Raw genomic sequence first — 16552 nt, forward strand, 5'->3', positions numbered from 1 at the left:
GCGGGGGGGGGGGAGCTAAGACCCGGGGCTCTGCAGAAGCCACTGCAATAGATGGCAGGGAACACCCTCCATTGGGAAGACCCTGGCCTCCACGTGGACTTGCCCAGGACCTCAGGACTGGACGTCCAAGTGAGCAGGTGAAGGCCAAATTTCCCAGCCCACAGAGGGCCTTACTTCCTCCCCCCACAGCCCACTTCTCACCCCGCGTTACTTCCAGCCTCACCCCACAGTGACTTCTGTTTTAAATGAAGAGAATCCTCCCAGAGTCATCCAAGCCCCCACCTCCTCCAAACCCGAGCATCCTTCCTCTTTGCAGTATCTGTCCAACGCCCCCGCCTGGTTCAAATGCACCCAAAGGTTCTCAAACTGTGAGCCCTGGTCTCAGAGAGCCCCCTCCCCATCCAGCCAACAGGACATACAGGAGGCGGGCTCAGCACACTTGTGAGTTCACACATGTATGTGCACACCCATGACTGGCACATACGCCGACCCCCAGTTTGTGCTCCAGGGGAGGGAAGGCAGCACACCCCTCCCCCCACCCCCGGCCCGTGGACCTCTCCACGAACAGCTGGACTTCCATCTGCACAGAGAGGGGCTGCGGGTCCAGGATGCTGGCACCCAGCTCAGACACTGAAATGCTTTTCCCTGGAAAAACCGCACAGGCCCAAAACCAGGCTCCCCAACACCTCTGGACTGCGGTCTCAGCTGGGAATGCTCTTCCCTCCCCCGTCTTTCCCTGGTTAAATCCCACCCTCTCCAAAACTCAGCTGCTGAGGCCCGGGCTCCCGGGGGCTCTCCCACAGCCCCGCCCACTTGGTTCCACGACCGCTGTTCACGTCCCGCTCCCGAGGCAGAGCTGGTCTGACCAGTCCCCACGGTCCGGCCTGACCAGCGGCCGCCGCTGGAGGAAGACGTTCTTAGACGTGCCCGAGGCTGCGCCCCGCCCCACCCGCCCTGACGACCCAGGCCGGTGCCACCCTGAGCAGACACCCCCTGTCTGTCCCCCAGAGCAGGACCACCTCCTCGGGCATGCAGTGCCAACTGTCATCAAGATCTGGACGGTGACGACCGTCTCCCCAGCCACATGCTGTCTGACTCAGCAGAGCGCGAACACCTCACCCCTGTGACGGGGCTGCGTATCCGGCAGCAAAGGCCCTGGACCAGCAGAAGAGCGTGAGGAAGCAGCCTCCTGGCTGCTCCCCAAACACCAGCCATGCGTCCTGACATTGGCACCAGCACACCTGGCGGGTGGCGTGGCTCTGCAGGGTCACGTCTGGGGAGATGCAGATTCACACACCAGGGCTGGAAGGGACCTCTTGGCCCCTGCTGCCCACAGCGTGGCCCAGCGTCACAGGAAATTCAGTCAGCCCCTCGGCCCACCAGACCTGCTCGGTCGGATGTGCACTTGGGCAGAACGCAGCTGCTCCACCAACACCCCTACCCCACCCCATCACAAGCCCCCAAGTCCACTGACCGCAGGAAAATTCTCATTCAAAAAGGAAAACCTGAAAGAACTCAAAGCAAGGACTCGAGGTACTTGCACACCCATGTTCACAGCAGCTTTATTGACAAGAGCCAAGCAGTAGGAGGACCCCAGGTACCCATCAACTATGGATGGATAAGCAAAGTGTGGTCTACACATAATGGAATATTACTGAGCCTTAAAAAGGAAGGAAATTCTGACGCCTGCCACAACATGGATGAACCTTGAAGATGTGCAAAGAGAAACAAACCAGACACAAAAGGACAAATATTTAGGATTCCACCTACATGAGGTACCCAGAGTAGTTAAATCTGTAGAGACAAAAAGCAGGATGGTGGGTGCCAGGGGATGGGGGGGGAGGGGGAGTTAGTACGTTATGGAGACAGAGTTCCAGGTGGTGAAGATGAAAAAGTTGTGGAGATGGATCACGGTGACAGTTGCACAGCAACATAATGTTTTTAATGCCCATGCACTGTACACTTAAAAATGGCTACACCAGTGTTGTTACGTGTATTTTACCACCATTAAAAGTAATTTTTAAAAGGTATATCAAAATCCCAGAATGTTCTGCCTCTTCAACCCAAAGGACACTTACTGAACATTTACTGAGCTCCGAGTCCTGGGATCAGAACTGGACCCAGCTTCCACTGGGCTTACAACCCAGCCAGCACCTTAACACAGCCCATGGGGCCAAGACTCTCCCTGCGGGGGCAGTAACGGTGTCCCACGGGACCGGCACCACCTCCCCTGTGAGCTCCCCGTGAGCACAAGTCCGGGTCTGGACCCTCCGAGGATGGTAGCCAAGCAGAACACCCCCGAAAGGAGCTGTGAATAGGAATCACGGGGCTCCCTGGCCTGGGACCCCCTCCAGGCAGCCCTGAAAATATTAGCATGCAGAGATGAGGCGTTCTCATGCTCCCTTTGCATCTGGCCACAACCCTCCCTACCTGGGGAGGAAGAGGGAGACCCTCCCTCCTGTGCAGAAAACCCCTCCTCACACCCTGCCCCGGGGGTACCAGCGGGGCAGTCACAATCCCGTCCTGAGAAGGAGCCTGCCTCCCCACGGCCCAGTGACCACCAGCCACCAAGAATGTGACAGCCTGTCCTAGGGTCGCAAACCCATCCAGCCCCGACACGAGCCTGCCCCGGTTCCTGGCCCCAAGTCCTGGGCTCCCAGCAGAGGTTACACCACGACCCTGTGGACCAATTAACAGGGGCCCTCCACAAACCAGAGATTCTTTGCCAAGTCTAACTCAAATCCAACTTGCTGCATCTCGGTCCATCCCCCGCGGACAGGAAGAGCTGCCGGTCCCCTCCCCTGAGCCTTTGGAAGTATACGCTCCCCCTCCTCAATATTCAGCTTCCTCCTCCAAGACTCCAGGGCAAAGCCAGCTCCCCAACCCCAAAATCACCGCAGCACGGACGACCAGCACCTGCTACTCACCCTCCTGGCTCTTGGGTGGGGCCTCGGCCACGGGCGGCTGGGGCTTGGGCTCCAGCCTGCTCTGCAGCTGAGACATCGCGGTGGGTTCCGAATTCTCCAGGGTCTGGGATGGGATGGGGGAGGCGGGCCCCTCGGCTGGCTTGGGCACCTGGATCTCGACCCTCTTGGGGGCTGCGTCGGCGGTGGGGATGGCGGGCACCTCAGGGATCTTGGAGGTGGGGGTCTCCATCCTCCGGTGGGCTGACTCCTGGGGCTTGACTATGGTGATCTCCGTCCTCCGAGGGGTGGGCTCTGGCGTCTTGTGACCCAGTGCCTCAGCCCGCTTGAGCCCGAACCGGGACGGCCCGGCGGTGCCGGCGTTCTCTACCTGCTTGGACGAGATGTCGATGGAGATCTCGGTGCGCCGAGACACGGGCTCGGCCTTGGGGCCCGAGAGCTCGACCCTCCGCAGGGCAGCCTTGGGGGATCGCTGGCTGAGGGAGTCTACATGGCGGGCCGCGGGCTCTGAGTTCTTCACACCCAGGTCCTGGAACTTCTGCGTGGAGCTGGCCACAGAGGCCCGGAGCAGGGGAGTCTGGACCCTCCGGGTTGGGGTGGAGTTGGGCGTCTCGACCTCCTCGACCTCAAAAGATCTTTTCAAGGCTGAAAGAGAAAGCGAGGAGAATGTGGTAAGTAGACGGCTCGGGAACCCCTGGGAACATCCCGCTAACGGTGAACATCCCGCTAACGGTGAACACCAGAGGGCGGCAGGCGGGGATGCTACAGCCACGGGCCCTCGGGAAGAATCTTGCGCCCTTCACCTCTCAGGAAGAAGAGAGGACAGCCCCACTCTCCTAGGGGACTGAGGCATCAGCAGCCACGTGTTCTGGGAGAGAGAAAAGGCGAAGCTTGGAGGACGCCCTCTGTCCTCTCTGTCCTGCCGTGGCCATGGTCCCGCCAGCTACATTTTCTATAAGGATGTTCTGGCTCAAGGGAGGGGCCTTTGATTTCTTTCCCTCCTCACCTCCGCCCAACACAGACACCAGCAGCAGCAGCGGTGGCGAGATGTCCCCCGTAATAACAGCCACAACCATAACCAATCAGAATCTCGAAGGGGGGACTTCCCTGGTGGTCCAGTGGTTAAGACTCTGCGCTCCCAATGCAGGGGGCCCGGGTTCGATCCCTGGTCAGGGAACCAGATTTCGCATGCATGCTGCAACTAAAAAGATCCCGCGTGCCACAACTAAGACCTGGCGCAGCCAAATAAATAAATAAATACAAAAATTCACTAGGAAAAAAAAAAGAATCTCGATGGGAATGTCACCACCATATCAATAACAGCATGGACAGCCAACACTGGAACTCTTAACACAGGCAAGGCATTGGGCTTACTGTGCAGAACCACATTTACTCCCCCACCCTAACCCCATGGTGTAAACGATGCTATAATCCCCTGATACAGATGGGAAAACTGAGGCCCAGGTGCTTAAGCAAAGTGCCCAGTGGCGTGGGGTGAGTAGCAGAGCCGGAAGATGCGTCTAACTCCAAGGCCCAGGGTTCTTACTCCTTTCTGGTGGAATAATGGAGATCCTGGGCACACCGCTGCCTTTCTTAGTCCTCACACCGGCTCCTTCTGCCTCCATCCTATACCACTTGCCCCAGCCGGACCTGGGCCCATGCAGGACACTGACCACCCAACTGCCACCCCACAGCCCAGCATTTCCACCCGGCCACCCGCCATCTCCGCCAGGATCTGCTCCCTCCAAGGCGGTGGGGACACTGCCTGAGGAGCCACTATCCCCACAGTCCCTGCAGCCAAGCTGCAAACGAGAACCAGCTGCTCCCGGTTATAAAGACCAGAGTGGGAAGGGGCCCGCGGGGCAGGAACATGCACGAGCTCCTCCCCAGCCGGGCCCACAGCGCGCCCTCAGCGACCCACAGTGTCTCTCCCACCCCCCTCCCCACCTCACCTCACAGCCCCAGGAGCCCAGGATTACAGGGATCCCCCCCACCAATTTCCTCCCCCAGCCCGCAGCTGGTCCCCAGCCCCCAACACCAGCTCTCAGGGCCATTCTGAGCAGCCCCTGCCTCCAGTCTTCCTTCCTCCAAATTCCAACACAGCCCTCGTCTCTTCCCTGTGGACATTACCTCCTTCAGAAGACCAGGGTGTAGTGGGTGGCCGAGTGGGTGGGTGGCCAGGGGCGTGTGTGCTCTGAAGCACTGGACGTAGGGGGAAGCAAAGGAGACCCCAGACCCTGATACCTGGCGCTGGAACCACCAGTTCCCCAAACGTGACACCCCTGGGGGACCCTGTCTAAGCCCTGAGCACACCTCCTTCTCGGAGGACAGAGGGCACAAAATCCCGGGTCACAAAGCCCGACCGGCCCAGAGGCCCTGCAGGGATGGGAAATGTCCTCCGAGGGAGGGAGCTGTGCAGATTTCGGGAGCGGGCGCCTCACCACGCACTGACTCAGGGACACACCTGCTGTTCAGCTTCATTGCAGCCAAGCAGGCATGTGTGTGCAATGTGGCCAGAGTTCCTGATTCAAGAGAATCTGAAAATCTGAATTTTTTTTTATATGTTATCTCCTGATTTTTAAATGCTGGCACAAACAAAGCAAAACAACCCCTTTAAAAACACTGTGCGGTCAAAGGAAATCACATCCAAGGGCTGCACTTGGCCAGTGGGCCCTGCCGTGACCTCGGGTTGATGAGGCACATGGCCAAGTGCGGCAGGGGTGTGCCTGTGCAAGGACCCCAGCTGGCGCAGATCTGCCTCTCATCGGGGGCTGTCCGGCAAGATATGCAGGGTACAAACTGCCCATCCAAAGAAGCCTCAAGTGCCCAGGGAGAGGTCAAGTGCCTGCTAAACTGGCCAGAAAGTCCAGGGCTGAATGCCCGGAACTCTGCCCTCTCATGGTTCCCAGGGCCTCCCGAGACATCTGGTCTACCCCCGCCCCGAGATCACTGTCCAAACTGTCCCCGATGGTGGCTCCTGTCTGTCTGTGAGCTCTCTCGAGGAGGGGTCCACACCCCACCCACCTAGGCATGTGCATGTCCAAGAGTCCTTGGTGTTAGCTCCTTGGGGCCAAGTTGGGGGAACAGGAACTAGGTGGGTGAGGGCTCCTTCCCAGGTTTGCCCCACGGGAATAAGACGACCTTTTCCTGGGAGTCCCGACCAGGTCTGTGCCCCTGTTTGGAGAGCCCCCTTCTTGGGGAGCCCATTTGAATGAACCTCCAACTGCAACTCATGAATTAAGACCCTGCACCAAAGCAAAGGCCTCCCTGAGTCGGGAGGCCCGATTCGGCGATGACGGAGCCAGACTGGCCGGCACACAGATCACTGCTCCCCGGAACACAAAATCTACACAGAACGCACAAACCCGGCCCCATCCGCCACCCTCTCCTCTCTTTGGCTGCTCTGTGCCTCTTCCTGGCACATGCCACTCTCTGGGCCCATACTATCCGCATGCTTAGCACTCGGCTGTATTATCTATCCAGGCATTCAATGGCCAGCACCAACACCCCCATTAGTCTAGTTCTCTCCGAGAGGACAAGGGCTGTTCCCACCATCAGGACGGTCACTGCTCAGCAAACATCCAGGGCTGATGGGGGTTCCTGATGGCTTACGCCATCCCCACAAACAAGCACTGCCCCCATCCAAGGATTTCAAGTCCCCCCACTAAAGCCAGACTCACTCTTGCCTCCTCCCAAAGCCTGCCGTGGTGGCCCCGTGCAGTTCACGCCACTCCCTCCTGTGTCATCCCGATCATCCCAGGCTGCTGGGACTGACTTCAAGCTCCCTGGGAAGAGAGCCGGAGTCCTCTCCTCTGTTACACCACGAGCCAGCCCTCCAGCCCTTCCTGGGCCTCGGGTGCTTCTTATGCACAACGTAAAAGCCAGACCCGATCACAGGTTTGTAACTGTGGGCCCAGAGCAGGGAGGCACCAGGCCCTCAACCCCATCTCAGCCTGAGAAGTTTCACTTTCCTCTAAGGTTCTGTAGGGAGTTGAACAGTGTCCCCCCGTCCAACCCAAAAGCTACGTCCAAGTCCTAACCCCCAGAACCTGTGAATGTGACCTTACTTAGAAAAAGTCTTTGCAGATGTAATCAAGGTAAGGATTCAAGATGAGATTATCCTGGATTTAGGGTGGGCTTGAGAAGTCCGGTAAGTGTCCTTATAAGAGAAAGAAGAGGGAGATCTTAGAGACACGGAGGTCATGTGACAACAGAGACAGAGACTGGAGTGATGCAGCCGCAAGCCAAAGATGCCTGGGGCCGTCAGAAGCTGGAAGAGGCCAGGAAGGATTCTTTCCTAGAAGCTTTGGAGAAAGCTGGCGCTGCCAACACCTTGCTTTTGGACATCTGGCCTCCAGAACCATGGAAGTAAATTTCTGTTGTTTAAGCCACATTGTTTGTGGTCATTTGTTACATCAGCCACAGGGAGCTAACACAGGGACCGTTGGAGGGATGAAACCACTGGGCTACAAGGCTGTCTGGGGCCCTTCCCGCTGGTGCTGTCACGCCCACTCTGCACCCAGCCCCACTCAAGAAACGTCCAAGGACTTCCCGTGGCGGCCCAGTGGTTAGGACTCGGCGATTTCACTGCTGTGGGCCCGGGTTCAATCCCTGGTCAGGGAACTAAGATTCCGCAAGCCGCGAGGTGTGGCCAAAACATAAAAAAAAAAAAAAAAAAAAAAAAAAAAAAAAAAAAAACGGACATCTGTTTCTGGGGGTCCTGGACTAACATAACCAGTGACTGACCCAAGGTCACATGGTGATAAAGTGTCAAAGCTAGGTCTCATGCCCAGATTTTGCACCAGAACAGGGGGGTGAGTGGTAGGAAATATGGCTGGGCGGCGGGGTGGGCAAAAAAAAAAAAAAAAAAAAAAAAAAAAAGAAGAAAAAGTAGAAACGTCCAACGGGTGGACCAATCGAAGCGTGGCCGAGCTCCAGAACTGCTGTATCAGGCACCCAGAGGAGGAAAAGCTGACTCCTTTTTCAGGAATCACACAAAACCCCGGACGGTGGGAGAAGTCGTCACGAGAATAACATTGCTCTAGATTTACACCGGAATATTTGGTGATGAAACCAAAGATCATTTTTTAAGGCAGGCTGTGCGAGGGATGCCCTAGGAGCAGCCGCCTCTGTACAGAGGATGTCATGACACAATTAGCACCCAGCTGGGAAGAATTAGGAGACGGCTTGTCACGAAGCTGGCAGGACAGGGTCCTCCAGCATCCCGTCCCCCAACGGAAGTCCTAAACACACGCTCCAGGTCCTGCCCCAACACGCACAGCCACCCCTCCCTTTCCAGGGTCAAACTCACCCTGGAAACTCCTTCCACTTCCTCCGTGGAGAATGGCTATAATCCACCACGGCAGGGGGTGCTTTTTTCCACTTTACTGTTCTCCCCGCTCCCTGCGGAGAGGCAGCCCAGGGGGTCCAAGTGCGGCCCAGGAAGCCAGCAAGAGTGCAGACTGGAGGCTCCTACGTAACCGCATCTGATGGGGGACTGACGGGCAGAAAAGTGGCCTTTCACTGGACCAGGGCAGTGGGGAGTGGCGCTGTGCTGTTCCTCTTTTGTCTGCAGGATGCTAAATGCCCTCAGAGGGCAGGCAAGAGACCCCCACACCCCCGCCCCGAAGTTGGACAGGACAAACTGCATGGCTGCGGGGCACCAAACAAACATGGGACCAGGCTGTACTGGGAGGGTCCCCGAACTGCCACCGGGAGGGAAAAGGACTGACATCTCCCACAGGGCACTGGGGGCCCACCCGTCCTCACACCATTTCCCAAATAAGAACGCCCCCGTTCTCCCTCTCGTGAAGTCAAGAACGCCCAAAGCCGGGCTTGAACGCTGCTTGCTCCCCAAAGCCCTCCTCGGCCCCAATCAGCCCTTCCCCACGAGCACATGAGCCTGAAGACTGTCGTGCCCTTTGGCCCACTGCTGGGAATTTACCCCCAGGAAATCATCAGACGTACAGAAAGATTTATGTACGGGATGTTTGCATCAGCATTAAAACAGCAAATGCTGGAAACAATTCGAGTTTACGTAGAGTTTTCTGAACCCATATGCCAGAGTCCTGCAAAGTCATCAAAATCACAGTTCTGAAGATGAGAAATGCTGAGAATACGAAGTAAAAATAGCAGGATCCAAGCTGCATGCACGGGCCTGGATTCATCTCACACACACACGTGCAGGGTGCACGCACATTCGAGGAAAACAGCCGCCTCTGGATGGAATTAAGGTGGCCGTTTAATTCATTACACTTTCCTGCCTTTTCCCAAGGTGCCTATGCTAATGTGGGTCACTTCATATTTTCAGGGGATAAAACCATCAACACTGCTCTTAAAAAACAAACCTTGCTAAGAAGAGGGGGAGGGTGTGGATAACTGCGCCTCCGGCCCAGCCTCTCCCGGTCCATCAAACACCTACAGTCTCGGCTGCTGCAGAGGCCAGGCCGCCTGGCCAGATGCAAACCTCCCGTCGTCGTGCGCATGGGGGTCGAGGCAGGAGCAGCCTGGATCTGGGCCTGTTTAAGGAGGAATGTGCCGCACACAAGAGGCCATTGTGAGGGCCCCCGCTCTGACCACAGGCACGCTGCCTGCCCACAAACCTCTCCCCGCTCCAGGAACACTTCCTGGATCACACCGCGGGCCTCAGTCTGGGGAGGGGACACGGGCTGAGCCACAAAGCCCTGCTCCAGCCTGGGACAAATGTCATGCAAAGAAATGTTAGAGAACAAGGTCAAAACAAAACCAGGGTCAGCTCCAGTGGGAGGAGCAACGTGGCCACTGCCCAGCTCAGGGGGTCTGATTCTGGGCTCAGGCTCCAGGAGCATGGCCCTGGTGAAAGTGAGTCTCTTCCAGGGAGCAGCAAAGCAGGTTCTGTCCTGAGAAACAATGGCCACCTGGGAGCCAGGGTGAGACACCCAGGAAACACAGGGTAGCAGGCGAAGGGCACCTCCTTGCTCCCTGGCCTGAGGCTGCAGGAAAAGGTCACAAGAAAAGTCAACCCTGAAGCTAAGTGCATGGGCCATCAGACTCACAGAGTGAGTCCGGAGCGCGTGCGACCCCTGGGGTGGGCTGGACGCAACCCCCCAGTTCCTGCTCTCCCGCGAGGACAGGGAGCTGGGGCTGCAGCTGGGCGGACAAGCTCCCTCCAGGGCAGCAGGGAAGATGGAACAGGAATCGGTGGGCCAACGGGCCGGTCCCTGAAATAACAATCCTCCGGAGGAAAGGAACCCAAGGCCACAAAAGCAAGATCTGGTCCAGGCGAAAGAACAAATTCACTGGGGAAAACCGGGCAGGGCAGGGCAAGGGGGACGATCCCAGGCAGAGGGCAGGGCAGGACAAAGGCCCTGCGTGCCTCGGATGAGCCGAGAGCTGGCCGGACGTGGGGGCCTTGCAGCCTGGATGCACATCGGACTCCTGCTTTCAGGGCCTAATGCAGGGGCTCAAACAGGGGGCAGCACAACCACAGTCACCTCCGGGCATCTGCTTCCCCATGTGTGGTGCTGAGGCGCTGACACAGTGGTGCCCGGGCAGCAGTCACGACTGCTGTTGGTATAACTGCCATCTGTGTGTGCACCCCGCGGGGTGGGTGTGCACACGGGCATGTGTGGTCACCCCACTGGGGGCCGAGGCTGCACGTGCCTTACCCGTGTCCATCACATCCACGGCCAGTATCTTCCCTTGTGCCCGAGGGCCTCCCCCGGCGCCCCCCTGGTGCCCAGGCCCGGAAGGCAGGAAGGGGTTAAGAGCGCTTCCCTGGCACACAGCCTTTAGGCAGTAACTGGAGGGTAAACACTCTGGGGGGCTTGGTGCAGGGTCCCCCAGCACCCTCGGTCGTGTCTCGCTCCCATGCCTGGGGACCACCTGGGATCACCTCCCACCCGAATCCTTGTCTCAGGAACTGCCTCAGGGGGGCCAGTGGAGGAGGCTGAGAGGGCAGGTGAGGGTGGGGGGGCGGCAGGCTCAGGGCAGGGAAAAGGATGCAGATGGGGAAAGTGAGAGGGGGTGTCCTCAGGAAGTAAAATAGTCCAAGAGGAAGGGCTTAAAATAGACACAGTGGCTGAGCAGAGCCTGGACAGGGACATCAGTAAACAGCACTGTCAGCGGGTGGCCCTGGGTTTCCCACTGAGAAACACAAGAAACCAGCCAAAGTCCAAACAAAGGAAGAGACAAGGCCCAGCCTGGCACTCATAGCTCAAAATCGTCCCCTTGGGCCTCTCCCCTGCCCTCCCTGGGCAGGCCTGGCTGGGCTGCAGGGCCAGCGGCAGCCTAAGAACCCTGTCCAGTGCCAGCCCCATCCTGCTTCCCGCTCTGGCTCCGGGTCCCGGCGTGCTGGCCGAGGGCACCAGCCACCCTGGGCTTAGCTGCACACGTGGCTGAAGGCGGCACACAGCCCCTGCTCCGGGCCCTGACCAGTTGCAGGCCTGCATCTCAGCACCCTGCACAGTCCCACAGGGATGGCCTGTGCGCTCTGGACAACAGCACCAAGCTGAGCCACTTTCACTCAGCCCTGAGGGGCCATGCGGGGCGAGCCCAGTGTCCCTGAGAACTGGAGGTTCCCCAGGGGGTCTTAAAGCCCAGGTGAAAGATGTGAGGTCAATCCCTCCACCCTGCAATTTACTTTGAGGATTGTCTTTTACTTTGGCTGTTAGGACACGGGCACCCCAGGGGGCCTTCCTGCTTCTCACAGCTTCCCCCCCAGGAGCCCTGGCCCACGGCCCACCCTGGAACAGCGACGTGGGAAGGAGGTCTGCCGTGCCTGCCAGTTGGGTTCCCAAGTTGGGCCAAGAGAAAGCAACAGGCCCCCTCCTCCCTTCCCAGGCTGCCACTCACCGCAGGGGGACGTCCCTCCACGCAGCCCTTCCCGCCCATGACATTTCCAGGCACAAAAAGAGTGCAAAGGTGATCCCTGGCCCCCTCAACTCGGGACATGAACAAGACCCCTCACAACGGGCAGGGAGCCCAGTGGCAGCTGTGGTCAACAGCCAGCCCTCGGATTTCAGACCTTCTCTTAATCCCCAAATTCATTACGTTAATTTCTCCCTGGAAAAAGCTCCCTAGCGCCCTGGCTAGTAAGGACACAGGTTAGAACCAGCCCTCCCCAGCCCAGCTACACAGTGTAATCCACCCAGAATAGGTCCTGTCTGCTTCCTTCACAGGGCTTCCAAACCTCATGCCATCTGCAGAGGACACCGGTCCAACAGTGGCCCCCAAAATGGTCTGAGTCCTAACTCCCGGACCCTGTGAAAGTGATGTGGGAAAAGGGTCTTTGCAGATGTAATTAAGGCAAGGATCTCGAAGTGAGATCACCCTCCATTAGGGTGGGCCCTAACTCCATGACAGGTGTCCTCGTAAGAGACAGAAAGGAAGACACACAGAGGAGACCGTGTGAAGATGCGGGGACGCATACACAAGCCAAGGGACGCCGAGGATTCTCGGCCGTCACTGGAAACTGGGAGAGGGGCGTGAAAGAGGCTCTCACTCGGAGTCTCCAGAAGGAACCAACGCTGCCCACACCTGACATCCGACTTCTGGCCTCTAGACCTGGGAGAGACCAACCACATTGCTATGTTTGAAGCTCCCCAGTCTGTGGCACTTTGCAGCCGCAGGAAATTCACGCATCGAGAGAACAGATTTTTCGGCTGCCGTGGGCCTTTCTGTTCAGCCTCCTCAGCCTCTGTTGATGCCGAAGCCACTTTCCGCAGTGACTCACCAGCTTGGGGAGGGGCACATGGGTGCCCTGGAATCGGGCTGGCTGGCAGGAAGGACCTCTCCCCTCTCAGCCTGCGTCAGCCATCAGGTCACCCCAGACCTTCACAGCTGCCAACGCCTGGGCCAGCAGCCCATTCCTGCCGCTGGCTGCCCCCTGGCCTCCCAGCCTCGCCCCCATCTTCCTGGGGCAGGGCCCTTGTGTCCAGCCCACCCAGCTCACACCCCTTGTTCCACTGTCATCCATCAGGGCGCCCTGTTCATTCCCAACAGGGTCCCCATCGGGGCAATGAATTATCTGGTCGGCCTACCTAAGGCGGGTTCATTACCGGTGTTCCCCTCCCTGCCGTCAGAGAAGGGTCTTGGGGTGACGGCTCTCAGGGTTGGGGAGCAACCTGACAGTGGAGACCCTGGCAGGCATCATGGGACAGCCACACAGCAACTTTTGCTTCAAGAAATCTCTCAACACAGAGAAAAACCACAGCAAACGCTCCGAGGAAGCCACTTCTGGGGCCTCTTCTCGCTCCAGCCATCTACCGGTCCCCCTGGTTCTGGCGACACCGGGGTCATTCCGGGCAGACTTTAACAGTCACCCTAAGACACTGGACTTCCTTCTTTCCTTGATGAAATTAAAGTTATGGGAACATGAGCACATTTAGACCCATCTGTCCTCCCCCTCTTAGGCCAGCTGTGGGCTCTCTCCACTCAAAGGACAGACGGAACGGGGCTTCGGAACGGGGCTGAAGCCGCGTGTGAGGAGATGCGGGCCAGATAGGGGAAGAATTTCCTGACCCAGGGTGGGGACGCTGGGGGTGGTGGTGACCAGGCTTCCTGAAAGGCCGAGGAGGAGGGCCTAGGTGCGGCCCAGCCTGGGGGGAGAGGAGGGGACAGACGACCTTTCTGGCCTCCGAGGGTCAAAGGTCCCCTGATAAATGGCAGCCATGGAGGGCAGGAGGGAGCCCCTGGGAGGGGACTGACTTCGAAACCAAAGCCACAGGCAGCAGCTCCGAGGGCTCAAAGGTTACAGGGCCCTTTAATCCACAACGCCCCTCTCGGGCACAGCCCTTCCCCCAACAAGAGGGTTCCGCTCCCCTAGCCCCACCCCCTGACCACAGAGCAAGGATCATCCCATCCACGAAAAGCTGGCCTGCTCACAGCCGTCCGCGCCTCTGCTGGCTCTTTCCCACACGACTGGGCTGGGTGCAGAGCAGGACCCCAGAGCCCCCGGGTGCACCGGGTGGTCTCAGCTCCACGGCACCGGGCTGGGCGTGACAGTCCATCCTGGTGGAGATGATGTTCCCTTCTCTATTCTCAGCGTAGCGGGTGGTGGCTGTTCCCTATCCACCGGGAAGAGGAACCATCCTGCTGACTACTGCAGGAAATGGTAGAAACACTTAAAAATGCAAAAAAAAAAACCAAAAAAACCCCTAATACCAGGGGCTGCTGGGCCCAGCTGGAGCCCTCCATTAATCACGCCAGAGGGACAGTTGCAGCTCTCTGTGGTGTGGCCTGAGGGCGGGCGCAGGCGGGTGCTGCCCAGGCCCATATGAGCTCTGGGGACGGTGACCCTACAGAGCAGAGTTCAGGCCCGGGTCAGAGCAGCAGCCAGGAGTCCAGCTGCTCCCCAGGCCTCCCGAGGAATGGAGTGGGTCACAGCGCATGACCCCAAACTAGCCAAGCTCCGCTGGGCGAGAGGACGGAGTCTCCATGACCACAAAGCCCTGCAGGCACCAAGGCCGACTTGAGGGTTCAGGAGGACTTGGTCTCTACACTCAGGGACTGGCAGAGAAGGAAGAGTCCAGAAAACTGACAGGAGGAAGTGGGTTTGTTGTGTGACACAGGCCACGGCTGGACCTTGAGGAGATTCTGGAAGGGGCTCCCAGGGACTGCCCAGCTGTTCCAAAGAGCCCTGGTGGGGCCTGAGTGAGGCCACCTCCAGGGCTCCTCTTGAGGCCTTACCAGGCTCTCACCAGGAACAGCCAGATCCTGGCCAACTCAACACGGCCACCTGGAACTCGGGGAGAATCCTGGAAACCTAAAGGAAGCCGGGCAAGGCCTCTAGGCCCGGCTGTACCACCAGGCAGAGGATCAGAGACAGGGTCCCCTCACGCTCTGGGGATACAGACGGGGAGGCTGAGGCCCGCGGAGACCATTGGTCAAAGTCACGCCATTAAGCCCGTCCAAGCCTGGTCTCCCGACCCACACCCAGACACTCTGCTGGCCCTCAAGGAGGGCTGATGCAGAGGGCAAATGGGGCCCCCCAAAGACTGTTCCGTGTCCTAACCCCCAGAAACTGTGCACGTGACCTTATGTGGAAATAGGATCTTTAAAGATGTAATTAAGAGCCTTGAGATTAGATTACCCTGGATTTAGGACGGATCCAAAATCTGAGAGTGAGTGTGCTCCTAAGAGCAGAGACAGGGCTTCCCTGGTGGCGCAGTGGTTAAGAATCCGCCTGCCAATGCAAGGGACACGGGTTTGAGCCCTTGTCCGGGAAGATCCCACATGACGCGGAGCAACTAAGCCCGTGCGCCACAACTACTGAGCCCACACACCACAACTACTGAAGCCTGCATGCCTAGAGCCCGTGCTCCGCAACAAGAGAAGCCACCGCAATGGGAAGCCCGCACACAAGAGTAGCCCGCGCTCGCCGCAACTAGAGAAAGCCCACGCGCAGCAACGAAGACCCAACGCGGCCAAAAATAAGTAAATAAATAAATTTATTTTTTTAAAAAAGGCAGAGAGAGAGACACGGAGACACAGGGAGCAGAGACTGGGGGGATGTGTCTACCAGTCAAGGGCACCACGGTTGGCCAGCGCCCCCAGGAGCTGGGAGGAGAGGCTGGGCAGGAGGAACCAGCCCCACTCACACCTTGAATTTGGACTTTCTGGACTCAGAACTGTGCTTTAAGCCCCCAGCCTGTGGTCTTTGCTGCGGCCACAGGACACTCACATGCTCCTTCGGACTCCCAGCCCCTCACACATCTCTGCCCCCGGCCTCTGAACTGGCCACGCAGCTGTTCTGTTTTTCTGTTGCACCTTCCAGGGGCCACCCAGTCACGGCTTCCAGGCAGCGACCCACTTATTCTTTTCTCTTTACGTTTGTTCTTTGAGCCTCTGAGTGTTCACCTGCCCCCCACAGGTTTAGGCAAAAACCTCCCGAAAGACAGAACAGACCTGTCTTCTGGGCAGGGCGGGCACTGTGCCCCGAGCATTCTCGGAGGGTGACCAGCCTTAAATATGACCCTGTAAGGCGGCCTCTGGTCCCCCCACACTTTCTTCCCAAGAGAGGAAGGGCCTCTGGGGCAGGCAGTGTGGGAGCCTTCCACCACCGGCCTGCGCAGCTGCAGGTGGATAGGTAAACTACCCACACCCCCCAGAGCCACAGCCCCAAAACTGACAACCTCTCAGTTCTGCTTCTGCCCTGAGGGAGAGGGAAAAGATGAGAGCTGTATACAGTAAACTCCAAACCCGCTGTGCCACAGAGTGCTCCGAGAGACCCACCCCGCCCCTACCACCCAGTACCACCAACTCAGCCCCATAACCTCTGACCTGGCTGCCAGCCACGCGGGACCCAAGCTGCCAATCACCACCTCCCCGATTCCCACCCTGCAAAGCCCCCGGACAGCCAGACCCTTCTGGCCACCAGCTGCAGGGGGCCATGGGGCAGAGAGGGCTAAGCCGCCCCTCATACACACACCAGGAAACTGCCCGGGTCCCCTACAACACCAGGGACACAACCAACCCCCCAGCCTGAAAGCTCCTGGGTGGGGGAGGTCCGGAGCAGCAGAGAGAAAGCGCCTGCAGGAAACAGGGCTGCAGGTGGGAGTAATTCTTTTCTTAACTAAAAATGGAGAATTTCAGCCAAGTTGTCCTCAGCAGAACTGCTAGGTGTAGGAGGGTCTGGGGGGGGGGGCGTA

General features: G+C 58.4%; 1 protein-coding gene and 1 non-coding gene across 3 annotated transcripts in view; one reads left to right on the plus strand and one right to left on the minus strand.

The window, feature by feature from the left end:
* SEPTIN9 (septin 9) overlaps nt 1-16552 on the minus strand; it is a 143798-nt gene that overhangs the window by 77348 nt on the left and 49898 nt on the right. For both annotated transcript variants that reach the window (XM_007462373.1, XM_007462372.1), the window contains exon 2: nt 2928-3569. In XM_007462373.1, the coding sequence (XP_007462435.1) occupies nt 2928-3569 (642 nt within the window). The remainder of the gene's footprint in view (nt 1-2927; nt 3570-16552) is intronic.
* On the plus strand, nt 4029-4101 carry TRNAG-CCC (transfer RNA glycine (anticodon CCC)). Its single transcript has one exon. It is a non-coding gene; the product is annotated as a tRNA-Gly (tRNA).

Source organism: Lipotes vexillifer, unplaced genomic scaffold (genome assembly GCF_000442215.2).
Source record: "Lipotes vexillifer unplaced genomic scaffold, Lipotes_vexillifer_v1.1 scaffold1691, whole genome shotgun sequence".
Taxonomy (NCBI): domain Eukaryota; kingdom Metazoa; phylum Chordata; class Mammalia; order Artiodactyla; family Lipotidae; genus Lipotes; species Lipotes vexillifer.